The 27,741-nt window shown below is 47.6% G+C and overlaps 1 protein-coding gene across 1 annotated transcript in view; it reads left to right on the top strand.

Moving 5' to 3' along the window:
- The window catches only part of CCDC12 (coiled-coil domain containing 12), a 78,428-nt gene extending 51,098 nt beyond the window's left edge, over positions 1-27,330 (top strand). Inside the window, exons 3-8 of the mRNA XM_048837358.2 lie at positions 12,480-12,559; positions 19,124-19,185; positions 19,309-19,343; positions 20,867-20,943; positions 22,613-22,696; positions 23,398-27,330. Coding sequence (XP_048693315.2) covers positions 12,480-12,559; positions 19,124-19,185; positions 19,309-19,343; positions 20,867-20,943; positions 22,613-22,692 — 334 coding nt within the window. The 3' untranslated portion in view covers positions 22,693-22,696; positions 23,398-27,330. The remainder of the gene's footprint in view (positions 1-12,479; positions 12,560-19,123; positions 19,186-19,308; positions 19,344-20,866; positions 20,944-22,612; positions 22,697-23,397) is intronic.
- Positions 27,331-27,741: the final 411 nt, after the last annotated feature.

Genomic DNA, 27,741 nt, shown 5'->3' with positions numbered 1-27,741 from the left:
TGGAGTTACTTTTCTACAGGGGAGACCACTGTTACTATATGCAGGGGTAACATCTGACCCTTAATGATGGTATGTGTTTGTTACCCCTGTGGACACATTGTTAGTGACCGGTTGTCCTGGTAGTGAGAGTTGAGCCTGTTAATGTCATCCTGACGTGGCCTAGTGTGGGGTCCTTGACTGATATCTTGACATCATCTTCGTCCTTTCGTTGCCAGGGTCTGAGCATGTGCCGCCTCCACAGTGCTCCCACCTGCTGCCGTTCCTGGAAGTGAGGACAGACTCCAGTCTAAATTCCACTTACGCAGTTGTCGCAGTGCCTGAGTGGCTAGATAGGGGGATAAAAAGCAGCTGACTCTTCCCAACCTGGGTAAAACCAAAGTGAGGCTGGCAAAGAGGAGAAGCATTTTTAGGAACCGTCAGGAGCTTTGATCCCTCCCTCTGAGGATGCCTATCCCCTGGTGGTCAAGGTGGGGTTTGGCCTTCATGTCCTACAGGATTCAGTGCTACTCCTTGATGCCCCAATAGCAGTAACCAGCAGTGCTGCTTCACTTTTGAGGCTAGCCGGATGTGCCCCCTTCCCTCAGCTGAGCACCGAGTCCTAGCGATACAGGCCTCCGTCCAGGAGAGATTATTGCAACAGGCTCTACCTGGGTTTTATGGCTAAGGCCCCACAGAAGTATTAGCTGGTCCGACACACAGTGGGTCACCTGCTAAACAGAGGCTGACTGCACATTGCGCTGGTTCTTCACACTGTATTAGTTCCCTGTGCAATTCCAAACCTGTCCTTGCTGTGCCAAGGCAGTCTTTCTTAGAGCCCTCTCCCCACCATCCACCATGACAGCTGCGATCAGCAGGGACAATGCAGCTGTAAGACCCTAGTGTGAAAGCATTCTCGGCCAGCACTGCAAATTCTTGACAGCAGACTCTTGGCTATCGCATTCCCTAGCAGCACAGTTCATGATCTGCCGGTCTTGTCACGGCTGGGGTGCTACTCGAGTTCCACGGCAGCAGTCTCTTTGCACAGAGGTTCCCTCCATGCCTGCAGAATGGTTGGTAGCATGTGTCTGAGACAACCAAGCAACGAAGCTGTTGTAAGGGATGGAGGATATGTGGTCCTTTTCAGATGTGGTCCTTTTCAGTTATGTGATTCATAACTTGGGAATATGGCCCCTAGATGCAGTGCTGATTGCATGCGTTAGTGAGGGTCAGGTTTTGGATTTTGTCTATCAGGGCAGCTCATTCTGTTGTGCCATGAAGCTGCCAGGCTGGCTCCAGTTTTTGCCATTCTTTGGGTAGTTCTAAATCTGTTTGGTAATTGGTGGTTAGATTATTTGTATCCAGTTGGAATGTGCCCAGTAATCTGGCCAGGCATCATGTGGCACCTTGGTGGACACGTGGCACCTGCATGTGCTTGAAGCTCTTCTACTTCAGCCGTGTGCAGCAGCAGTAGCCAGAAATGGCCATCTCCCCCTTGCTCACGTGGTCTTGAGGAGTCCCTCTTGAGAAACTAGACACCTCTCTAGCCTGTGTTGTTTTGGGGTCTGGCAGGCTAATGATGTGTTTGTTTTTTTTTGACATTCCACAGGTGCCTAAAGGAGCCCTAGGCAGAAGCTTGGGGAAGAGAGAATGTGCTTCAACACGCTCAGTTATTTTAGTGAAAGCAGCCAACCTGCAATGCATGGCAACACACTGGTTCTGAAGTTAAATTGTCTTCGAGAAGGAGGCGATGGGAAGCTACTCTTCCCTCTCTTTGTTTCTCGTTCCTTTTCTGCCCTTCGTTGAGTAAGGAATCCAGGCATGACAGGAAAGAACTGCACCATTGTAAGCAGACAGTAGTTTCTGGACTTCTGTGTTGGCAGGTCCTTTAGAGATGCATCTGCCTCCTGCCCCGGGAGGTGGTAATGTGGTATAGCTCTTCTCTTTGTGATTGGACAACAGGTGATCTCAGCCAGAGGAGAGATCTTTTATTTTATTTTTAACGGTGGTGTAATATACTTTCAGAAAAAAATTCTTGGTTGCTATGTCAACAACAGAGCAAATACAGCAAATTCCCTGCATGAGAATATAAAAGGTGATAGAGTAGCTTGAAAATGTAAGAACCCTTCATTCCAAGCCAGTCCACTGAGAATGAGGGTCAAGGATGGATGGATGGCTGCTAGACCCAGAAATACCAAAGGAAGTAGATGGTGGTAGATATGAAAGTGTAATCTTGAAAACGATGTGGGAAATGGGTTATAAAATCAGGCTGAATGGGAAAGTTCAATAACAGGTAGGGAGGAAAATCTTGGCACCTTCCATACTACGACCTACAAACAGCACCCCAAGAGATAGTAACATAGTATTCCTATTTTATACATGGGTAAGCTGAACCACAGAGAGGTAAATTGACTTGCCCAAGATCACACAGCAGGTTAGTGTTGAAACTGTCTGTAGAAATAGACAAAAGCAGAAAAGTTCAAGACTGTAAGGTTACAAATTCTTCTTTCAGAAATACAGAAATCTTTGTCCAAATGCCATTGACGTATTAAACAACTGTGCCTGTAAAGGTTCAAATCGGAAGTGTAAAAAAAAAAAAAAAAGGGGGTTTAAAGAGACTCCAGGAGAACCAGGTAAAGAGATCAAGGCAACTTCCATAATTTCTTTACGTGTTGAAGCAGAGAGTCTGTGTGTGTGACTGTGGGCTACCTAGACCAGGGGTTCTCAACCTTTTGCTTTCTGAGACACGCACCCCCTCTCTACCCCCCCCCGCCAACATGCTATAGAAACTTCATGGCCCACCTGTGCCACAGTAGCTGGCTTTCTGCATATAAAAGCCAGGGCTGGCGTTAGGGGGTAGCAAGCAGGGCAATGGCCTGGGGCCCCATGCCCCAGGGGTGACCACGAAGCTACATTGCTCAGGCTCAGGTACCTGGGCTTCAGCCCCATGCGATGGGGCTTCGGCTTTCTGCCCTGGGCCCCAGCGAGTCTAATGCTGGCCCTGCTTGGAGCCCCCCTTGAAACCTGCTTGAGGCCTGGACCCCTGGTTGAGAGCTACTGGCCTAGACCAGCCAGAGATAAGTGATCGTTGAAATACCAGAGGAGTATTCTTTTATATCAGTCTCTGTTTAGAGGACAATGAGGAGTTTCCATTTCAAGGGCACTTTTTTTAAAGCAAATTGGAGTGGCTATAACAGAAATTGAAGACTATAAAAATGAAGCTACCGAGCAGCTTGGGAAGTTAAAGTGCGGTGAATAATCAAAACCAGATGGTACTTCTCTGAGGCTTCTGACGGAAATGACCTGAAACAGCTGAGATACTTAGGAGGACATGCAGGACTTCCTTAAACATAGCAACTGTTTCCCAAGAACAGAAAGCTACTAACATGGCACTTGTGCTTCAAAATAGGAGACAGCTGGCATCTTGAGCATTATGAACCATTGAGCTTTGGCTGTGGCTTGGGGCAGCCGATGCACCATCTTGTTTGTAGTCTTTAGCTGGCACCTAGAGCAGTAAGACTTGAGGGAGTGAGTGTGTGGAAAGAATCTAGAAATGTCTAAAGTTTTGTGAGCTTTCAGAATTGGAGGAAGATGGGTGGTTGGCAGGAAGACGAGCCAGTGGGGGATGGCTTCTAAACTACGCAGGAGCAGCGCCCTTGCAATATTTAGAAGGTCGAAATAACTGCTGCCTCCTACTGCAAGCTTCCCCTTGTCTTCCCTCCTGTAAAAAGTACTTCAGCGCCTTCTGCCCATCCTGCCTTTCAAAATGCTAACAACAATTACTCTTCCCCTAAAAGAATGCGCTTGAGTGTTCTAGACAGTTGTTCCTCGCTACTAACCTTGTCCTCACCAAGATGCGAATGTATTGCATTTTGAAGCATTCTAGTTAATGAGAATTCAAGTGGCTGCTTTGTGATAGCAGCTGGAGCATGTGATGGGCTCTGCATCTGAGGAAGTTGCTCTCAGAAGATTTCCTGGCAAATTACAGCACGCTTCAGACAGGCATGAGGAGATGGCATGCAAAAGCATCACCAGAAGACTTTGAAAGCCCATTTATTAATTGGGAAGCAATGTTCCCTGCACGCAACACTCAACGCCGTTAGAGTGAAAAGCAAACAAACTGGAGAAAGCACTTTGTAAGTATCCTCTGTTTGCATCAAGCTAGTTCTTCACATCTTATAGGAATTACTCTTCAAACTCTGTATTGGTTGCAAATGCCAACTGCGTTTTTGCGGATCAGTTCCAAGTACCAGCTGCATCATACCTGGGTGATGCTCGATTGATGCCTCAAAATGAGGTTTTGACCCCCTAAGGAAATTCTTCCCCAGTGGAGGTGCCAGTAGAACCAGTGCTAGATGTAGGGACTTGTAGTGGAAAGTTGGTCTGAGGCTTAACTGCGGTTCCATGACTCTGCTCTGTAGTGCAGATAAATGTAATGGGCATATTTGTTGCCTGTAACCAAGTGATCTAGACCTGTGCTTTCAGAAATACCATGCCATGTGCTATTGCCCCATTAATTACTGTGCTGGTCATTTGGATGCTCAATTACTGCAGTTGCGCATGCAGTCGTCGTAGCTCCCCTGTGCATTCCCAAATGTGGGGTTTATGAAGTCGTGAGGTAAGAAGCTGTGTTCTCTGGATAATGCTGTATTTCTGTTGAACTACAAAACCATTTGTACAAAAAATGGTAAAATATTAAAAACAGAGAGAGATGTAGTTAAAAGGACAATACTTCACTGTGGATTCCATTAGACCCTAGGTGACAGTCGTGCCGTAAATTCAGTAAGAGCTTGCCTTACCCAGCTGCACCTTGTTTGGTGTGAGTGATGGAGGCCCTGGGCCAGTCTTGCTGATACGCCTCCACTCTGGTACTAAGGTGTCTTATGTTGTATCTGAGAAATACGTGATCACATTTATTAAATGTATCCCAGTGCATGGGCCTATGGGGGAAGGGGTAAAGATAAGGAGATTCATTCAGTCTAAACATCCTTATTGTCTGACTTTGATTCCTTAACACTGCAGCCTTAACATTGCATTAACAGGGTTTTCTTTTTTTAGTGACTGGCAGAATGAATGATAACTTTTTTCTAGCATCTAAATGGCCATGTAGCATTGCTGGGTGCTCTTAAACCGGTGTTGCCTTTTACCCCAGAAGAGGCTGCAGTTCATTGGAGTGCCTCCTAAATATAGGGCGTGATCCAAATCCCACTGACGTCAGTGGGCGTCTTTCTGTTGACTTCAGCCAGATTTGGATCAAACTCGTAGTCTGTGAAGTGCTTTGTGATCTGTTTTTGGGGATGAAAGAGTGCTAGAGAAATCAGTTACCTTGACTTTGCTCTCTCCAGCCTCTGTAAGCCTTTGCTTTTCAAGGTAGCCCATTAAATCCCACCTCTCCTAGTCTATTCGTTTCCTACAATAAATTACTAGGTTTGATTTGTGGCACCTTAGAGACTAACAAATTTATTTGAGCATAAGCTTTCGTGGGATGCTCCGATAAAGTGGGTTTTAGCCCACGAAAGTTTATGCTCAAATAAATGTGTTGGTCTCTAAGGTGCCACAAGTACTCCTATTCTTTTTGCGGATACAGACTAACACGGCTGCTACTCTGAAACCTAGGTTTGATTTGGCATCACGCTACCTCTTTGCCGTAAAACATTACAGATCATCAACAAGGAGCCACGAGGTGAGGGTGGGCAAGAAGTCAGAGAGTGGGAAAGACTAACATAAACCAGCTCTGTCTCTTCCTGATGAGCGCTGGAGCCTTGGGGATTAAGTCCATAATCCATGAGCACTTCTGGGAGGCAGCTGCCAGGAACAGTGGGCACTGATAATTACAGGAGGCAGGTGCGTGGCATTGTCTTACATTGAACAATTAAAGGGATCCTTTTTTGTTTATTTCAAACAGTTGTGAGTGAATTTAGTGAGGAACTAAAAGCCATGGCTGGAATTGGGTGTAGTACATCTAGGCACTGAATAGTTTTCTGCACCTGCAGCATCACTGCTGCCCTTATCCCAGGCCCCTTACGTGGCTCTCTCTGCTGGTGCACCTCAGTCCTGGCCCACGGCGTTGTTGCTATCTCAGTCCTGAGCAGCACCAAACAAATTCTGCACTTGCTGTTTTGTCTCATGGATAAATCTCCATCGGAGGCTGACGGTGATAAAACCCCCGTGTTTTTGTTTGCAGTCTGACATGGGATTTGAATCCAGCTTAGCGTCAATGGGCAAAAAGCTGTTTTATTACTAAACTGCGTTCCTGCCTGTTGGGGAATCGGATTTAAACCTTATTATCTTTACTATGCTAGAGCCTCCTCCCTACCTGGTCCATGTGCTGCGTATCCCCAGATGGAGAGTGGGTTTAAGGCTGCCAAAGCCTTGCAACACTGAGGGCTGCAGGGGCTACTTGCCAGGAGCCCAGTTGGCTCTGCCTTGTCTGCAGATCAGTTCACTTAACACACAACCCTGCGGCCCTGGGTTGATATCGGTATTAATAGAAATGGTTTGTGTAAACTTCACCAGCAGTAAAACCCTACAGGCTGATCACTGTGGTCTTCACTCTGTGTTCACAAGGCATGGGGCAGCCAGAAGCCAGGCTGAAGTTCTCCTGGACACGGTTGGAAAAGGTCTGTTTTTCTCCAGGATCCCCCCTCTTACTTCGGGGTCTCAAACTCCTCCATTGGAGAGGGCCAAATGAGGGTTTTAACACTTTTAAGTGGGACGTGGGGCCTACAAAATTAGGGTCACAGAGGCCTCTCGAAATCTAGCAGCGAATAGGTGGTTTGCACAAGGATCATAGAACGTGGCCTTCAAGTTGCTTTGCGTAGGTTGACCCTTTCGCTTGCCTAGAGAAGCTTGCAGAATGGGGGCCTTAGGAAGTGAAGCGCAGGGGGCAAATACTATGTTGAGTGCTTTTAGGACCGCTGCTGTTTTCTGCCCTTTGTTTGGCCACTTGTCCAAGCAGTTTCCCAGTCTGAGCACCCGGCTGTGGCATCTGCATACGCAACCAGGCACAAAATTCTGCATGGTTATTTGGAAATCTGGCTTGCCAGTGTCACAGTTAGGCTTAATGGTACCACCCTATTGACTTGTTTGCTCTGAGCTATTGTTTTGGAGTGGCTGAACTCCTTAAGTCTGCAGTGGCTTACACTCAGTTAACAGGAAAACCTTCTTGACATGAACTTAAGTGACTAAAAACTTTTAAATGAATGCTTCCATTCTGCAGAGTCTGACTCTACTGGGTTAGTGAGAGAAACCCCTTCAGCGTACTAGATCCGGTCTCCCGGCCAAGTGTCTAACAGCACTGCCTGACATCCAATTTCCTTCTGGATGAATTAGTTACTGATGTTTTCTCCAGGCTGGCAACAAAATTCTGCTTAGTGGGGACTGTTAATAAAAACATAAATAAACCTGAGATGTTTGTGTGAAGAGCACTGCGGCCTTGTTCTGAAAAAAAAAAATTGATCAATCATTTGGGACCAGAAGGAATGAAAGGAGCATGCCAGCTAGCAGTTGCTGAAAGGAATTGGCTCTCCTGGTAGGACTCGATGATAGTAAATTAACCTCTATTGATTAAATTCCTCTTCCCACGCAGGCACAAAAAGATACATTGCAATGGAGAGAGATGGGGTTCAGTGGGCTGAGAATAAGATGGGAAGCTAGGTGCTCTCGATCCCTATTCCGATGTCTGACACCACCCTTGTCATTACATTTCACCTCTCTGTTTCGGTTTTCCCCACCTATACACAGTATACTCCTGTTTATCTGAAACCCGATTATCTGAACTTCTGTGTTATCTGAATCTGTTTCTTGTCTGCACCCCCCTCCCCCAAAAAACAACTGCCCATGTGCTACCCTGCCCAGCTGCTGGCGTGCAAACCCCTAGTGAAAGCCCCTGCCCAGCTGCTGGCGTGCAAACCCCTAGTGAAAGCCCCTGCCCAGCTGCTGGCGTGCAAACCCCTAGTGAAAGCCCCTGCCCAGCTGCTGGCGTGCAAAGCCCTAGTGAAAGCCCCTGCCCAGCTGCTGACGTGCAAACCCCTAGTGAAAGCCCCTGCCCAGCTGCTGGCGTGCAAACCCCTAGTGAAAGCCCCTGCCCAGCTGCTGGCATGAACCCCGCTGCCACCTATGCATGCACATCCCCACTCATTGCTCTCTGCCCTTCTCCCCACCCCTTCGCCACGGAGTTGCTCGGCGTTGTAGCTCTCGCCCTAGCTTATGCAGAACCGAGGTGCTCAGCTCTCTCTTCGACGCAGCCTCTGTGCTGCTCCCTGGGCGGCCCGAAGGAGCCAATGCTGGGGCATGCGCGCCCCGAGCCAAGCAGCCACAGGAGCCTGGGTGCCGGGGAGTCTGCTGCCGTGAGGTTACTGTACATGCATAATGACAACAGCTAAGTCTGGACCCTGTCCAGCTGTTTCTGACTGAGGGAGAGGACTGGGACGAAGGGCTGCTTTCTCCATTATCCAAATGGAATCCATCTTGCCTGTGCTATTTGGATAAATAGCAGTGTATTGTAATGGGGCTAAAATTCCCCCGGCCTTGGGGGCGGGGGAAGGGGAGGGGGAATTAAAGATTGGAAAGCCCTCTGGGAGGTGATCAGTCAACCATGATAACTGCTGTTATAGCCACTGCTGTTAGTGATTGCTACTCTGCAGCACAAAGGGCTGGTTCTTGTGGGGCGTGGGGTACGTGGCCACTCCTGCTGACTTCATTAAGTATTAAGTATCCTGACCCTCCTGGACCAGAGCAATCAGCCAGTGCTGCCTTCATTTTAACCTTAGAAATCTCGGTAAACTCACTAATCACTCCAGGCCCTGGGACTGTGGCCTTGGGAGTCCCCAAGATGCTGCCCGGGGGAGTAGTTCTTGTCGTCATAACACACCTGGCCCCGTAAGGTTAATCAGTCGCTTCCCATCCCCCCCTCAGTAAAGTCTTTCCTTCATAACCAGCTTAGCGAACAGTTTCTCCCCAGCAGCTCTCCCAGCGCCAACCGCATCCAGACACGTCTAAAGGTGAATCCCATAAACTCTGACCTGCATTTGACTCAAAGGGAGAAATGTTTGGCTTCCCTTTGTATTTCAGGCCCATGCCAGTCTCTGTTGGAATCTGTTTCTTTTCATCATCCTTGTTCTACCAGCGTCTGCCCAACTGTGGGAAAGTCGGTCTGGTTCTTGGTGTTATGTTGGGGGCGGGGGGGAACTTGAGATCTGGGCTCAGTTCCAGGCTCGGTCACAAACGTCTTGGCTAAGTCACTGAATTGCTCTGGGGCTTGGTTCCCTCTCCTGCTTATTTTAGATATTTCTATGGCCCCCTCCTCGTAGTATCTGGGCATCCCAAACTTTCATTTATCTCCCCAATCCCCTTGCAAGTCCTGTGATCTCCATACAGTTGGGGAACTGAGGCATGGAAAGATCAAGTGGCACACACAAAGTCTGTGGCAGAGGTGGGAATTTAACCTAGGTTGCCTAGGTCCCAGGCTAGCACCCAAAACTCTGGACTGTCTTTCCTGTCGCTGTGGGGGAAGGGGGTAGATTCTCTCCCTTTCTCTTTCTCTGTGCAGTGCAGCTGATTTAGTGGGATCTGTTTCGGTTCTACTAAAAACATGGGAAATTGGTTCCCAGTATCAGAACTGGCAGACCAACACTGTTGCCCGCTGGCTGGGTGGAGGAATTCATACAGTAGCAAGTGAAATGCTGCCCCTTTTTGTGTGACCAGAATGATTTCAGATTAAAACTGGCAATGGTGGCTGTCATAAATATAAAGGGAAGGGTAAACACCTTTAAAATCCCTCCTGGCCAGAGGAAAAACCTTTTCACCTGCAAAGGGTTAAGAAGCTAGGATAACCTCACTGGCACCTGACCAGAATGACCAATGAGGAGACGAGATACTTTCAAAAGCTGTGGGGAGGGAGAAACAAAGCCCCTCTCTCTCTGTCTGTGTGATGCTTTGGCTGGGGACAGAACAGGAATGGAGTCTTAGAACTTAGTAAGTAATCTAGCTAGATATGTGTTAGATTCTGATTCCTTTAAATGGCTGAGAAAATAAGCTGTGCTGAATGGAATGGATATTCCTGTTTTTGTGTCTTTTTGTAACTTAAGGTTTTGTCTAGAGGGATTCTCTGTTTTGAATCTAATTACCCTGTAAGGAGTTTACCATCCTGATTTTACAGAGGTGATTCTTTTTCTTCTATTAAAATTCTTCTTTTAAGAAACTGAATGCTTTTTCATTTTTCTGAAGATCCAAGGGTTTGGGTCTGTGGTCACCTATGCAAATTGGTGAGGATTTTTATCAAACCTTTCCCAGGAAAGGGGGTGTAACGTTTGGGAGGATTTTGGGGGGAAAGACATTTCCAAACGGACTCTTTCATAGTAATATACTGGTTAGATGTTTGGTGGTGGCAGCGAAAGTCCAAGGGCAAAAGGTAAAATAGTTTGTACCTTGGGGAAGTTTTAACCTAAGATGGTAAAAATAAGCTTAAGAGGTTTTCATGCAGGTCCCCACATCTGTACCCTAGAGTTCAGAGTGGGGAAGAAACCTTGACAATGGCATACCTCACGTATAACTTGCCTTTAAAGACAGAGGCCCTAGCATCCAGTGGGAAATGGCCTCTGTGTTAAAACTGGCCATTAAAAGTTGAAAAATCCCAAATTGCTCCATCACTGATTTTTTTTTTTTTTTAAGGGAAAAAAACAATTCAGTACTTACGCAGGATCTAGATGAAAAAGTGGTGTCATCCAATAAGCTGCCCAGCAGCAGTCAAATGCTCTTCCAGGGCCGTTCTGACTGATGCAAGTGCCTAACCAAAAAGTGAGTTAATTTCAAGGTTCATTACAAATAGAAGAGCCTGCAGCCCCTTAGGTATCGCAGGGTAGGTATGAATTTCTAGGTATGAATTACTCTCCAGTGCATCATTTAAGAAATGGTTTTTAGAACAGCGTGATTGGCTCCCACCCCTTGGCTTTTTCTCTAAGCCTCTTGTCCATCTCCCCTCCCCCACAATTTTTAATGCATTTTGCAGTTTAAACTGAGGGCCTTAAAGATGCATTAACAATTTAAACCAATCGAAAGCTTTAGAGCATCTTGAACAGATAAACCAATCTAAAGTGTTGGATTGTTTTAATCTTCTTAATTTGCCTTATGGGCTAAAATACTATTCTATAGCACCAGCTGTTGCTTAGCATTGTTCACAAGCACATGAGACATGGTCCCTACTCTGAGATCTTGCCTTCCAAGGCCCTGATCTTGCAAAAGCATGTGCAGATGCTTGCTTATTATTATTATTTGTCTGACTGTGGCACCAGGGACCCCTACTGTGCGAGATGATGTACAAGTAATCCCACTGAAGTAATGAGGTTACACACATGAATAAAGTTACATATGTGCAGGGTCAGGACCTCCATTAGCATTGAAACACCTAAAAAAATGGACTTAAACCGGAAAAAGATTATGAAAAGGACCAAAAAATGGACCCAATAGGAGAGGGGTTCGGCAGCATCTCTGGAACTCTTCACATCTGGGCCTGGAAAGAATTGGAAGGGTTAACAAACACACATCTCGATGCTGAGCATAGTTTCCCTCTGCCTGCCCACACAGCCCGAGTGGAAGAACTCTGCACAGAAATCCACATTGCATTCTCTTTGCATGTTGCTTTGCGCTCACCTTCCATAAATAGCTGGGTTTAAACACTCTGGATATGAGGCAAACAAGGGCCGTTCAATTCCAATTAACCTTTAAATGATCTCTTACCTTGAAATATGCCATTATTTTCTTGCACCTTGACCTGATACCAGTGCTTTGGCTCTGTTGGCTTCAGTCACGTCAGCAATGGCATTATGCCACAGGTGAATGGACCCCATTGTGGCTTTCCTGCTGGGAGAATCAAACCCGCTTGTTTCAGTGTAATGCCATGTGTATCGAAGCAGTGAAATATGGACCCCTCCACAGCCAGGACTTCCCTATAGATGCACTGTTTGCCACAGAGAAAATGCTTGAGTAGGTGGCTGGTCTGTCGAATTTGCCTCTCTTCAAGGGGCAACCAGCCTTAATTGTGTCCATCTAGTTCAAAGTCTCTCTTCTTATTTATTGATTATAGGGATGGAGCTAGGCTGTCCTCAATGGTGGCAGATGACGGAACAAGAAGCAATGGTCTCCAGTTGCAGTGGGGGCAGTCTAGGTTGGATATTAGGAAACAGTATTTCACTAGGAGGGTGATGAAGCACTGGAATGGGTTACCTAGGGAGGTGGTGGAATCTCCATCCTTAGAGGTTTTTAAGGTCTGGCTTGACAAAGCCCTGGCTGGGATGATTTAGTTGGTGTTGGCCCTGCTTTGAGCAGGGGTTGGACTAGATGACCTTCTGAGGTCTCTTCCAACTCTAATATTCTATGATTAGAGAAAGTGAGAACTTTGGCTTCTGCATTTCTGTTCTTATGCATGTCAGTTAAGATGGTGGCAGCCTGGTGAGGGGGATGTGCATGTGTTTATGCTTCTCCTGCTTTCTCCCCTTCCTTTCTAGGGAGCTCAAGCTGCGAAATTACGTTCCTGAGGATGAAGATCTCAAGAAAAGGAAGGTGCCTCAGGCCAAGCCAGCCTCAGGTAGGTGCTGGAGAGGGAGTTTTTGAGAGCTTGGGAAGGTCGTAACGATGCCTTCCCCCATTCTCCCAGGCAGGATCCCCTGGGAGAATAACGTGAGGGGGAAAGGAGTCCAGGAGAGCTGGCTGTATTTTAAAGAATCCTTATTGAGGTTACAGGGACAAACCATCCCAATGTGTAGAAAGAATAGTAAATATGACAGGCGATCAGCTTGGCTTAACAGTGAAATCCTTGCTGACCTTAAACACAAAAAAGAAGCTTACAAGAAGTGGAAGACTGGACAAATGAGCAGGGAGGAATGTAAAAAATATTGCTCAGGCATGCAGGAGTGAAATCAGGAAGGTCAAATCACATTTGGAGCTGCAGCTAGCAAGAGATGTTAAGAGTAACAAGAAGGGTTTCTTCAGGTATGTTAGCAACAAGAAGAAATTCAAGGAAAGTGTGGGCCCCTTACTGAATGAGGGAGACAACCTAGTGACAGAGGATGTGGAAAAAGCTAATGTACTCAATGCTTTTTTTGCCTCTGTCTTCACGAACAAGGTCAGCTCCCAGACTACTGCAATGGGCAGCACAGCATGGGGAGCGAGGTGACCAGCCCTTTGTGGAGAAAGAAGTGGTTCGGGACTATTTAGAAAAGCTGGACGAGCACAAGTTCATGGGGCTGGATGTGCTGCATCCAAGAGTGCTAAAGGAGTTGGCAGATGTGATTGCAGAGCCATTGGCCATTATCTTTGAAAACTCATGGTGATTAGGGGAGGTCCCAGAAGACTGGAAAAAGGCTAATGTCGTGCCCATCTTTTAAAAAAGGAAAGGAGGAGGATCCTGGGAACTACAGGCCAGTCAGCTTCACCTCAGTCCCTGGAAAAATCATGGAGCAGGTCCTCAAGGAATCAATTCTGAAGCACTTAGAGGAGAGGAAAGTGATCAGGAACAGTCAGCATGGATTCACCAAGGGCAAGTCATGCCTGACTAATCTAATTGCCTTCTATGACGAGATAACTGGCTCTGTGGATGAGGGGAAAGCAGTGGACGTGTTGTTCCTTGACTTTAGCAAAGCTTTTGACACGGTCTCCCACAGTATTCTTGCCAGCAAGTTAAAGAAGTATGAGCTGGATGAATGGACTATAAGGTGGATAGAAAGCTGGCTAGATCATCCGGTTCAATGGGTAGTGATCAATGGCTCCATGTCTAGTTGGCCACGTGTATCAAGCGGAGTGCCCCAAGGGTCGGTCCTGGAGCTGGTTTTGTTCAATATCTTCATTAATGATCTGGAGGATGGTGTGGATTGCACCCTCAGCAAGTTTGCCGATGACACTAAACTGGGAGGAAAGGTAGATACGCTGGAGGGTAGGGATAGGATACAGAGGGACTTAAACAAATTGGAGGATTGGGCCAAAAGAAATCTGATGAGGTTCAACAAGGACAAGTGCAGAGTCCTGCACTTAGGATGGAAGAATCCCATGCACCGCTACAGACTAGGGACCAAATGGCTCGGCAGCAGTTCTGCAGAATAGGACCTAGGGGTTACAGTGGACAAGAAGCTGGATATGAGTCAACAATGTGCCCTTGTTGCCAAGAAGGCCAATGGCATTTTGGGGTGTATAAGTAGGGGCATTGCCAGCAGATCGAGGGATTTGATTGTTCCCCTCTATTCGACATTGGTGAGGCCTCATCTGGAGTACTGTGTCCAGTTTTGGACCCCACACTACAAGAAGGATGTGGAAAAATTGGAAAGCGTCCAGCGGAGGGCAACAGAAATGATTAGGGGACTGGAACACATGACTTATGAGGAGAGGCTGAGGGAACTGGGATTGTTTAGTCTGCGGGAGAGAAGAATGAGGGGGGATTTGAAAGCTGTTTTCAACTACCTGAAAGGGGGTTCCAAAGAGGATGGATCTAGACTGTTCTCCGTAGTAGGAGATGTCAGAATAAGGAGTAATAGTCTCAAGTTGCAGTGGGGGAGATTTAGGTTGGATATTAGGAAAACCTTTTTCACTAGGAGGGTGGTGAAACACTGGAATGCGTTACCTAGGGAGGTGGTGGAATCTCCTTCCTTAGAAGTTTTTAAGGTCAGGCTTGACAAAGTCCTGGCTGGGATGATTTAGTTGGTGGTGGTCCTGCTTTGAGCAGGTGGTTGGACTAGATGACCTCCTGAGGTCCCTTCCAACCCTGATATTCTATGATTCTATGATTTAAAAAACAAAACTTAGAAGATGTGAAAGATACTGGATTGATCACCCTGGAGAGTGAAGTCCTCTGCCTATAGGACAGGGTCAGCAGCAGGCCCAATTTCCTGCACCTTGCCCTATCTGGAGAGACCACCTCTGCTAGTGCTGTAGCAGGAACGCTTCAATCCTTGGCCTCTGCTCTAGCTGCCAACAAGGGCCCCGTTACAGTTTTCATCTAGATCCTTTCCACTCGTCACTGGGAGGAGATCCACCATACACCATCCGTTAAGCCACTGACCTTCGCTACCTTTGACCCTGTTACCTTGAGGGGAAAGGTTCCATATCACCAGTACTTTCTTTTTTAATTCAAACCAAGTGTTGGAAACCTGCCTAACTTTTTTTTTTTTCAGTCCGATTTATTATGATAAACCAGGTGGCACTGGGCACGTGCCTACCACTCTGGGAATTTAGTACCAGCTGCACTCCCCGCTCTGAAGAGATTAGTCTAACCGAGTCTCTCTCCAGTATTTACACTGTTATTGCTCCTCCCACGGTCGGTCAGTCTTAGTGTCAAACTTGGTCCAACTCAGCTGTGTGGTACCCAGTGCCCGGTTGGGGAATCTCGAATGGCTCGGAGGGTGAATGAAATCATCGTTCCCAGCAGTATCTGAGAATTGAGCAGTGAATTGGCCCTACAGAGACTAGACTAGAGTGGTTCAGTGCCCATGTCTGGGTTTTTATACTTCATATAAACCTCTCCCACAGACTGTGGCAATTACCAGCGGGAAATGAGCAGGAGTTGGGACGGCATAGGCAGGAACAACAGCGTGGCTTCACCTCCCAGCAGATGTAACTACCACGTCATTTATGCTTATGTTTCCAAAGAATGGGCCAGAGGCTTCTCAACAGGGCAATCAATCCTTTCTTCTCTGGCTCATGGGTTTGACTCCAGCTTGGGTTAGAAGTGATGGAAAGGGCTTTCCTGCTTATCGGCAGTGTGAGATGGCCTGTGTGAAATGAGTCTGTGAGGTTCAGAACCAATTCTGTTACACCGGAGTCTGTCTCTCACTAACAGGCTCCGTTGAGCGGCTCGGCAGATGTGCCAAGGATCGAAGGAGCATGGAGACCGCCCTCCAGTGGTGGTTCCCTTGAGGTCGGGGTTGAGGCACATCAGTGTGACAGTGTGGAGGAGATTATATTGTGACTGCCCTTGCCGAAGCTTTTCTGTGGGCCCACAGCATTGGGCCAAAGGTTCCCAACGTGGGTGCCTAAAATTAGCTATGGAAAGCCAAATTCAGGCCTGTAAAGTAGTCATTTGATTTTCAGAGGAGCAGGGCTCTCCTGGAAGTCAGTGAGAGCTGTGAGTGCCCAGCACCCTCCGAGAATCAGGCCACTTCTATTCAGGTACCTAACTTTTTAAACAACTATGTTTGAAACTATTAGCCATAACTTCAGGGCTTTCAATCTGGCACCGTTCTCCAGCTTGAAAATCCATGTACCCTTAATTAATGTAAAACAAAAATCCCGATTTGTCTTGCTGCCAGCATGGTGGTGGTAAACCCTCACAGAAGAGAGCTCTTTAAAATATGTGCCAAACAATGGGAGTAGCAGGAATGAGTTCGGGGTATTCCTCTTCATCCTTTCCTGAGTGCGGGAGTGGTGGGTATAATTAGAAATACTGGGGCCTCTGTGGATCTCAGCTGTGGGCAGAATCTCATAGTTTGCCCTCCTGGGAAACAATAACGGCATTTTCCCACAGTCATCAGAGTGGGAAGGGGGCATAGCTGCCTCGATTGTTTCTAGGGATGTCTGAGAACCGGTCGTCTTTACCAGCCCCTCGACAGAGCTATGACCTCCTTTAAAGAGAACACCAGCGGCTTGTAATAGACCAACGCTGCCTTCAGGAGCCTTGCCTCTGAAAGCGTGTGGTGCTGTATGTCTTGGGAAAGGAGTTGCTCTGTAGCTAAAGCATGGAAATTTGGGGTTTAGGCTTGTTTAAAATCATTGATTTGATTGCGGGGGGGTGGGGGGGCAGAGATAAGTCAGGAATCCTGATGTGTATCAAAACAGGGTGTATTCATTTAAAACCACATAAGTAAATTAGTTTGACGTAGAGGTCAGGTAACAAAATGGAGAGGACCTCTCTACTGCAAGTCCTCCCATGTCACAGCCTGATCTTACAGTATGGAGCAGTGATTCTCGACCTATTTACTATTGTGGGCTGCATGTGCAGCTCTCTGTGTTATGTGGGCCGCATCCACACACTATATATACTTCCTGTATGGCCCTGATGATGTCACATGGGCTGCAGCTGTAGTGGGCTGCTAGGAGCCCGCGAGCCACAGGTTCAGAACCACTGGTATAGAGAGAGCTCCTTCCTGTCGCCTGAACTGAACCATGCTCTAAGCAGAGTCGGTATCTAACCATATTATAGTCCTAGCCTGAGTTTGCCAAGGGAGTAGAGCAGGTTCTGCTCTGTGACAGCCCCCTTCACTAATCCTACTTCATCTTTTCCGTGTTTCTGTGTTTTTGTTTCCATCATTCAAAGCCGTTTCCTCTCTGGCCAGGAGCATCCATGGAAGCACAAAACAGGCACAAATTAAACCAACAGGCTAGAGTTTCCCACTCCTCAATGGGCATCTGCAGTCTGCATTTCTAACACCCGGGGGAGGGGGCATGGGATAGAAATAGCACTCGCAAGTGCAGAGTCATGGCCACCAGTAAATATTGCTGTGCTCGGAGTGTCCGGGCCTCTCCCTCTTGCAATGTCTGAGCAGAAAGAAAGATGGAATTCTGCCGTTGGTTTCTCCCTGTCTCTTGTTCCACTTGAGGCTTTACATTAGTTTTGAAGCAGGGATTTTAATCTAGTTTGGGTACTTCTCTGAGTTCAGAGTTCTCCCGGTCGGGGTGTTTCATTCTCAGTGGTGGATGTGCCCATCACAGGAGAGAAGGAGGTATCATATGCTGTGTGTAAGTCTGAGTTCTGGGATGGATAATGTAAAGAATTACGATAAGGAGTTTAAAAGTAACTTGCCACAGAGCTGTGGAGTGGGAAGTCTCCCATGATTACTCTAAATACAGTAATAGCTGGGAATAAAGTTTGCCAATCATCTTTTCAATGCTTCAGATTGTGGGGCTCTGTCCTTCCACTAAGACAGTGTTTCTCAGCGACCAGTGGACTGGTGCCAGTCCCTGAGATCCCCCTACCGCAGTCTAGGAAGGCAGCAAGCTGGTCCCTGTTGAGAGGGACGGCTCTAGAAAATGCTGGAAGGCTCTGTCCTGTGCATCCCTACTTGCTTTAAATTGACATAGTCAACTCAAGTCATATGTTATAAGCAAATCCATTTCCTTTCCAATGTTACAGCAGCAGAGGTTGGACTCAAACCGGGTTTTAATATAATTGACTTCAGGACTGCTGCTGTTCACTTCTTGCATTTCTCTCGGTTCGGACGATGGACATCAGTTTCACGTGGTTTATGGTCTGTTTTGCTTCTGGAGTGCAGTGTTTGGGTTGCAAAAGTTGCAGGGGAATGTTTTTGTAGAGAAGCATGCCTGTTGGGGTTAGGTTTTGTAAAAGCTTCTTAAATACCAAAGTGAAGCATCGTCTTCATGCTGGCTTTCTTATAAGTCACTTTGTTAACATCACATCAGCCATGCTATCAGAGGCTCGTTCACCTGCACATCTACCAATGTGATAGATGCCATCATGTGCCAGCAATGCCCCTCTGCCATATACATTGGCCAAACTGGACAGTCTCTACGTAAAAGAGTAAATGGACACAAATCAGACGTCAAGAATTATAACATTCAAAAACCTGTCGGAGAACACTTCAATCTCTCAGGTCACTAGATTAGAGATCTAAAAGTTGCAATTCTTCAACAAAAAAACTTCAAAAACAGACTCCAATGAGAGACTGCTGAATTGGAATTAATTTGCAAACTGGACACTATTAAATTAGGCTTGAAAAAGACTGGGAGTGGATGTGTCATTACACAAAGTAAAACTATTTCCCCATGTTTAGTCCATACGTGACACCCCCCCCCCCCCCCGTTCCTCACACGTTCTTGTCAACTGCTGGAAATGGCCCATCTTGATTATCATTACAAAAGGTTTCTTTTCTCTCTTCCTGGTAATAGCTCACCTTAACGGATCACTCTCGTTACAGTGTGTATGGTAACACCCATTGTTTCATGTTCTCTGTGTATATAAAATCGTCCTAATGTATTTTCCACTGCATGCATCTGATGAAGTGGGCTGTAGCCAATGAAAGCTTATGCTCAAATAAATTTGTTGGTCTCTAAGGTGCCACAAGTCCTCCTGTTCTTTTTGCGGATACAGAGTAACACGGCTGCTACTCCTGAAATTTGTTAACATTTGTTGTTCTGTTGTTCCCTCTAGTGGAAGATAAGGTGAAAGACCAACTGGAAGCAGCGAAGCCAGAGCCTATTATTGAAGAAGTGGTATGTGTCTTGGTCTTCAATATCTGCTTTGAAATATAATTGTGCACACTTGTAAACTCACTCTTTTCCATTACATGAGTTTGGCTGATCTTAATCAGAATTCCTTTGTTCCTTTTCCCCTAGGATTTGGCAAACCTCGCCCCCAGAAAGCCAGACTGGTAAGTGCGATTTTAGGAATCAGCTTGCATAGATTCAGTCCTTTTAGTCCTAAACATCCGCGTGTGTGTTCATGGTCGCAGGGACGCTCTCCAGCTATTTCCATAACTTTAACCCTGTTAAGGTTGTACCACCTGGGATTACAAAAAATTGGGAAACTTATGTTCAGTATCAAGGGAAACTTCCCAGTAGCGAGATCTGAGCGTAGAACAGTCTCCTAAGGAGAGAAATAAAATCCCCATCCCTGGACATCACAAAAGTTAGACTGCAGAAAACCCTAGTAAATGTCCTGTAGAGAATGAACAAGCTCTGGCTTTTGGGATTAGCTAGATGGGACAGATAAGTGGTGCTGATCTCCACCTTCTGGGAGTTTCTAGGATGGATACAATTTGTCTTGTTTCTATTTGCCTAATGATGAAAGGATCTGGTGAAGCTTGTATTCTTTGCACTGCGGTTGCATGTGGAGGCTCGATTGGGGTCAAGGCCCTGGTGTGCTTGGTACTGTACAAACACACTGTGAACGATGGTCCCACAGCATGACAGCATCCTGATTTCAGCACGTGGACAGGCACCAGGCTTCACGCACACAGCTGGAACAGCATGTGCAGGATAACAAGCTAAGGAATATGTTACTGACAGGGCCCTCCGAAGCCAAGAGCATCTGTGTTCAAAGAGTGTGGGACAGGTTTCTGATGGAAGTGAGGGGCACAGAAGGGCCTGGCCCAATGTTCTCCTCAGCTGGATTTTCACATCCTCCTGTTCTGAAGCCCGATAGATGGAGGTGGCCTGTGTGGCCGCTCAGCAGTGGGTGCGTTAGACCGTTTCTCCCCAAGGGGTCCTCACTGGTTGAGTGTTGGTGTTTTGTGCTCAGCTGGTGAGTTGGCTTCTCTTTGAGTTTGACTATTGTTGTGCCACATGGATCGCTGGGCATGGGCGTTGAGGAGGGACTAATGTGAGTTGTGGGTCTTGCGAAGTGTCAGCAATTCAGAGACACTTGTGGCCACCAGGAATCTCATGGAATCCTCGGTCTTGTAGATGGTGCTTCTCTTCTCACACTTAGGAAGGGCAAGAATTGCCCTATGGGGAGGGGCAGAGGCCAAAGATTTCTTCATTCCCCTTCTTCCCCCAGTGAGGTGAAACTCCCCCGCGCCCCCATGAAGCTGGCACTTTTCTTACCCTTTCCATCTAATTCCTGTTTTAAGGGAATGCCGCTGCTCCCCTGCTCTGGTGGTGGTATTTAGGGACCACCAGTGGCAGGGGTATTCCATCCGACTGGTCTGCATGGCCCTTGCATTGGCTCTGATGATGATTAAAGTGCTGGCAGCTTGCTCTGTAAGACACAATCTCTGCCCCAAGGAGCTTACACTGCAGATGCGGTGTTTGTGGCTGTTCTTCATTTGAGACCCCAGACTGGCTCTGAATAGACTCATGGATCCCTTCTGCTGGGCTAGCTGGTGGGCTAGCTTTGTGTCTGGGTGTGCTTGTGTGTTGGGCTTTTTTGCTAAATTACAATCCTCTCCCCCAGGGATTTAAAGCGAGACGTAGCCAAGAAACTGGAAAAACTGGAGAAGAGAACGCAAAGGGCAATTGCTGAATTGATAAGTAAGTGCACTGCTGCTGTTGAACTAACATGGAAATGGTTATAGACTTGGAAGGACTGGGGCCAAGATTTTTCAAAGGCAGGAGACAAAAATTAGGCTCTTTAATTGATCTGTATGAATCTGTATAAGTGCTCCCAGCAGTTCCTTCTGAGCTCAGAAGGATCTCCGGGGGAGCTCAGCTCTTTGAGAAGCAGACTATTTACTTAGGTGCCTCCATATTTATCTTTGAAAATCGTGGCCTCATTTTCAGGCAGTAAATATTGTTGATGGTCCGTGACACATTTCAGGGTGCAATTCAGACCAGTGGGAGGTTGGGTCACTGCTTGTATTACAACCCTGAATGCCCCAAAGTGCTGCTTTTGCTCCCTGCCTGGATCTCCTCCAGAACTCAAAGGGCTGGTTCCTTTGTCATTTTAGGTGAGAGAGAGAATTTGGGTTTTCTGCCCCTTTCTTTTATAGTCCAGTGAACCTTTGAAATGGATTCTTCTGAAGGTTACCCTCAAAGTACGGTTCCTTCAAGCTGTGAGGAAGGCAACATTGAGTCTGGTGGAGAAGGAAGTTCCCTGCTCTTTCTTCCCTCCCAGGTGTTTGCTAAAATGCAAAGTGTTCTCTTTCCTGTGATCTCCTCCCCTTCTTAGTTTGATGGCCCCATTTACTGCTTATATGTCAATTGAGGTAAACGCCCATTCCTTTCTTTAGGACAGACCAGTTTACCAAATCCCCGGGACATGCCTGGTTTAAACACACTTTAGTCATAATTCCAGCATGTACTCAGAACTCTTTACACACTACACAAGCCTAGTAATGATCAGTGACTTATTAGTTTTCAAATCATTCTGCACAAGGTGTGTTTTGTATAAAGAGTATTACAGTTGTGTGTAGCGTGTGAACAGAGAGGTGCATAGGGTCACAGCCAGTTTCTCACTCAGTCTAGAAAGCAACAGAAAGGACTTTACAACACGACTGGAAATGAACAGAGAGAGTGTTTTAAACATGTTGGACTTGTAGAGAGCTGGAGCTCTCTGGACAACGCTTAGCACCGATGCTGTAACTTTATTTCCAGTTCTGCTCTGAATCTTCATGGCTGAGAACGATCTCCAGTGCAAGATCAGTGGAGCTCAGCAGAACTTTTTAAAACGAAAGGCTGTGGAATAGTGTCAGGAATGAGCCCCCCAGGTGCCCTCTCTCTAGAGGCATTGAGGTGGTCTCTGGAGTGAAGAGTAATGCTGCCTTCCTCTGGTAGTCAGCCAGCCAGATTGTGTTGGTCCTCAGACCATGTTTCCAGCCAAGCCCTCACCGGATATGTTTAAACCATTGTTAGTTCCCCTTGATTGCTTCCCTGATGGGCGGGTGGCTGGTTCGGGGAGGGGTAATACGGCTGCCCACCGTGGGCAGATAGACATGTCTATGGGATGTGCCCCGAGGCTACAGTGGTACAGGTTGTACAGTAGAATCCAGATTCGCTCAGCCAGTTGGGTGACACCCACATCCACTCCAGAAATAACTGGGACCTGAGCCAATTCAGAGTCAATGGAGCAGGGAGACTTGCTGGCAAGGTTGGTGGACATCCTGGAAGTTTGGGTAGCACAGTTCAGATCACCCCCTTAACGTGCCGTTCTAAACTCCGGTTACACAATGATTGCTGACTGGCTTTTCTGTTGCCCGCACAGGAGAGCGATTGAGAGGCCAAGAGGAAGAACTGGCATCAGCTGTTGGATCAGCAAAGCAGGAAGGAAGTGATTCTGATTAAGGAGGTCTGGTTAGCTGTCTCAGAGCACAGACGCATTGGGATTTGTCAGATTGGTCTTGTCACTCTTGCTAACAGAATCCTTAACTCCCTTGGACTTGGGTAGAGGGTAGTGTCTCTCTGAGACTTGAATGCTTTAGCCACATCTCCTAAAGGGGCAGGTATGGGGAGCCCTGCAGTCCTGTCTAGACCCACAAGCATGTGGCTTGCTGTGTGTGAGCATTTCACACGGGAATGCTCCATACAACGTGCATGTTGCACACTGCGTTCTCATCCCCCGGCGAGCGTGCCTGGCTCTCTGGCTCAGCTTCACAGGGGGTGATCATTGCAGTATGTGGTTTGGGATTGCTGGGGGGAGGGTGTCCAATGGAGCTTTTCTGGACTTTTGATGAAGGAAAAGTTCTCGGATAAAGCACTGGATCAGATTAAAGGAGCAAATGGCTCATGAGTGGCATGCGGGACACCACAAAGCCCTGTGCTTAGCGATCATCCCTGGGAACTTCACGTGAGAATTGTGGCCCCTACCTACACTGGTCAGGGAATAGTGGAGCATCTTTCTAGCCCAAGCCGTGTTTAAGAGCAGTGTGCTAGAGAAGTGCGAACGCTTTCTTTGGCCAGTGCAGACACTGTGTTTCTATGCTGTGTGTGTGCACGCGCGCGTGCATATAGAGCCAATTCCTTTGCTGACCTCTGTTATCTCTCCTGCAGACAGCTGAGCACATGGCATAACTGTGTAATATACAAGAGGGGCTGGTGAGCTGTCGTCACTTAAACGGATGAGGGATGAAGCCTCTCCTTGCATGGGAGACTTTGCTGAGGGCAAGAAAAGACCAATGACTGTACAGAAGAATCCCGAAATGGCCTTGCAGCTGGAAAGCTTTCTGCGTGATCACTAAAAGCGGCCTTGCCTGCAGTCTAGAAGAGATTCATGTACGATTCATATTGTTCCCTTTTGCTTTTTACACACACACACACACACACACACCCACACACACATACACCCACACACCCAGGAGGTTGTGGAGCATGTGCCGTATTGGTGGGCTTTGTTACAGATAAAACTGGGCTGCCACATAAAAAAAAAAATATTTTTTTATAATAAAATGATCCGGCAACGGTGCATAATGTCCCGTTCCTGCGCTGGGCGCATCAGTTCAGTGGGGAGGGCACGAGAGCATGTGCTGCAGAGGTAGTTAATTTCAAATTGGGTTTAGTCTGTGGGCCGGCTGCATCTGCTTTGTGGGGGAGGAAGTGGTGCCCGGGCAGCATCAGCTCAGGAGCGCACAGGTGAGGAGCCGCAGCCGTGAACATGCCCCATTCAGTGTCAGATTATTACTATGACTTTCTAAAACCTGTGTCGATATTCACAGCTCTGCAGGAACTTGGGCCTTTGGCTCTTTTTGAATAATGAATCCTTTTCAGTGGCCCTAACTTCACGGAGAGCATCAGGGTGCATTCCTAGGTCCCCTTTGTGAGAGCGGGGTCCCGTTTGCCCTGGACCAGGCTAGCCAACTCCTGATTGAATCACTGTTGTGGTAGCAGCATTCCCATAAGTGTGGGATTTATTTAAAAGCTCACTTTGTGTGGTATAAATGCAAATCACTCTGAAGACATTGTAAAGGATAGACCTGTCGTAGAGAGCAGCTAGTGATGAAGGTTGTAAACACTTTGAGGAAGACGGATGTGAAAAACAGGTGGAAAAAAGGACCAAGAATCATGCCAACTCCTCAGTGGGAGCCTGCACTTTCCTATGTGACGTCAGTTCATGACCTGATCTATTCACTGATCAGACTATACAGCCACAAGAGAACAGACCAGATGCTGTGACGTCACCATGGGATATGATGGACAGCCTATATACATTTAAAAGCTTTGGAGTTCCTGAGATGCAACATCTGATGTGTAAGAATTTGACAGGGATCTTTCGAGCAGAGTTTACACAGGATACAAATAAATGTCCCAGCTAGCAGGTACATACTGCTAGTTAGCTTGTTGAAAGCTGGGGAAAGGTGTTGGGTTAAACATCTCTAGATCAGTCTTCTGTCCACAATTCAGGAGCAGAACAGGCCGCAGGGATTCACGTTTCTTCCGGGCTGTCCTATGGACGTGCCTTGGCGCTGACATGCAGCGGGGAGGAGGGGTTGCTCTCACAGCAAAGCAGTGTAAGACACCCCTGCTAGGAAAACTGAGGGAACACAGCTCTCCAGATTGTACCCTGGGGAATGTCACAGGGAGCCACCCTCAACTGGGCTGCCCTTGCTAAACAGGGGGTAGGATTATCAAATCCCACTGGAAATAAGAGGGGGTGGGAACAGGTGTTTTTATCTGGTGGCAGGGCACCATGCACTTTTTACCTGTCTTAAGGATGAGCGAGGTGGTAGAAAGGAGTGAGTGGGGAGTGGGTCCTCGGAGGGGTGGAAGAGACGAAGCCGGGGATGCCTTGGGGGAAGAGGAAGAGCGGGGGCAGGGCCTGGTGGAGGAGGGGCGGAGCTGCCAGTGGTCCACTGAGAGTCGTGGCTTTTGTTCAGCAATTCCTAGAGCTGAAATCACAGATGACCAGGCCCAGGGGCTGGGGACAACCGTCCCACACTACCCAGTGAAATCATTCAGAGCTGGGCCGGGGGACCTCCAAACACGGCAGTGGGAGTGAGTGGCAAGCAGCGACAGCGGCAGATAGACCAATGACAGCAGCCGTGGAGGCATTGTTCTTTGCTGTCCTCCCACCCCCCCCCACCCCCCACCCCCCCCGGGGGTGGTGGGTGGACCCATGTGAACGTACCTCTGAACTCTGGATCTTCACTAACCAGGGACAGCCAGCCGTGAGCGGGGCGCAGCGGAGGGAGCAGGGAGTGGCATGTTAAAGGGATTTTGGTTCATCAGACTTTCATGACACAAAATGGGAAACTGAGGCAAAGGACACTGCCCAACACGCTGCGGGGTGGGCGTTTGCGGGGTGGGCATGTGCTTTCAACTCATGCTTGTGGAGTTTTCCCAAATTCATGCTGGGTCCCCTTTTCCCTTCTCATCAACATTTTATTTTGTGGCACTGACTCAGTGCTTGTGCGAGGGGAAGGAAGTAGGGCTTCTGAGAGGTCGTGGTGAATTTTCCCACATTACTGCGTGGGAGCTCCAGCCAGTTCTGGGTCGTATGGTTAAGAGGAACCCCTAGATATCAAACCCACCCCTGGTCGCTGCCAGCTCCATTTGGTGGAAGAGTTACATCAGGGTCATACAAAACTCAGCAAGAGCTGGTCCAGATATTTCAGTCGAAGCATTTCCCAGCTGAAATAGGGGGTTAGGCCCAAAATTGGTGAGAAAAGATCCCTTGATTTAATGGTAGGATTTTCTGACAGGAAATTTTGACTTTGTTTAGTTTCTAATTGTCAAAAACTAAAAATTAAATCAGAACGTTTTCATTTTAGGGGTTTTGTCACCCCACTTTCTCCCCTTTTTACTTTTCCACTGACAAAGGGGGAGAAAAAAAAGAAACAAACAATTTTGGGGTTTTTCTTAAAATATACTAGAGCTAGAATTTCCTGTTCATTCCTCCTTCCCTGCCCTGAGGTGCGTGCGCGCACCCCCCCCCCAAGTGCCACATGTGTCTGGGTGGTGGTGGTAATTGCTCAACGGTCCTGTTGGCTGTCTCTCTGAGTGACAGATTGCGCTGTCAGAGATTTATCCACACGAATAAATCACTAAATCTCCAAAATATCGACACTGGCTGCAGTTGCCATGGGATGGAAACTGGGACTTTAGTTTCCCATGCTGGGATCCCCAGGAGCTTCTTGGGTGCGTGACACATCTTTTCTTCAAACACTGATTCCCTAGTTGCCTCTATTTTTGTAGCCAAAAGCCCCAGAAAGGGGCTCTCTAAGGTGGAGGGGAGACCCCCCAAGTTCTCTTACCCTCAGGCCTGACAGAGGCTGAGAACAAAAGAAGATGCTGACAAGAAACTGAGACCGACTTGCCCACCCCCAAACATTCCAAAATCACGAGTCAGGCTCTAGAAAATCTTGTCACCTCATCACAGGCCTCCAGGAGCTGGCGCTTTAAGAAAAACGCCAAATATCGCAGTAGTCACGATAAAAGCGTGAGAGCTGGCGACGCTGCTGAGAACTGGTGCTTTCATCTCGGGAATGGAACTGAGCCGTGTTTTCCTGCCAAAAATGGGAGGGTCTTTCCACAGATCATGGAGGCCTTTCAAGGCTCAGGCAAGGGTTTGGGCCGAGCCGAGCACTTGGGGAGCTGCAGTGACTGGGAGCATGGACAAGCCAGTGGGGATGGAGGGATCGGAGGTTAAGGGTTGGCTGAGCAGGGGGGAAGCCTGAGGCTTGTTTGGGATAGGGGTTGCAGCCTGGGGGTGCTGCTTTTGAGGTGCTGTTGTGGGTCAGATGGTTTGGACTATCTCAGGACGGTTTGGACTATCAGGGCAGAATAACTGAATAAGAAGACAGAGAGCCCCAGAGTTACTGTGTGCAGCCCTGAGAGACTTTTGGGGAAATAGCAGATGACTACCTCTCTGCTCCCCTTTGGGATTACAGATGGTGACTCACCTGTACATAGATTTTTACCTGCTTTGACCTCTCAAGAACTCTCTTCTTTTTTGTAAGCTAATAAACCTTTAGTTAGATTATTACAGAATTGGCTGCCAGCTTTGTCTTTGGTCTGAGATGGAGGATGCAACTCAACGTGGGTGAGGTACTGGGCTTTTGGGCCTTGGAGTAACCTGGAATATTTGTGATTTTTGGTGTACGTGACCATTTATTACATAGTCCAGTTTGCCGGGGTCGCAAGACAGGCTGGAGTGCCAGAGGGGACTGTCTGTGACTCTGTGGTAAGACGACTGTAGTACTTTGGGAGTTCGCATTTGGCACGGGGTTGGTGAAATCTAATTACAGACCATACCACCGGGTGTGTGTGTCTGCCCTGCTTTTGACAGTCATCCCTGAGTCAGGCACTCACTGTAATGAGCTGCTCCAGACAGCATGACAAAGGCCATCTCCTCCCGCTCGCTGCCTCCCCAGGCCCAGGGGCTGAGGAAGGAAGGGGGGG

The sequence above is a fragment of the Caretta caretta genome, chromosome 2 (assembly GCF_965140235.1).
Source record: "Caretta caretta isolate rCarCar2 chromosome 2, rCarCar1.hap1, whole genome shotgun sequence".
NCBI lineage: Eukaryota > Metazoa > Chordata > Testudines > Cheloniidae > Caretta > Caretta caretta.
Note: the sequence above shows the minus strand (reverse complement) of the source record. Positions and strands in the feature narration are given on the sequence as shown.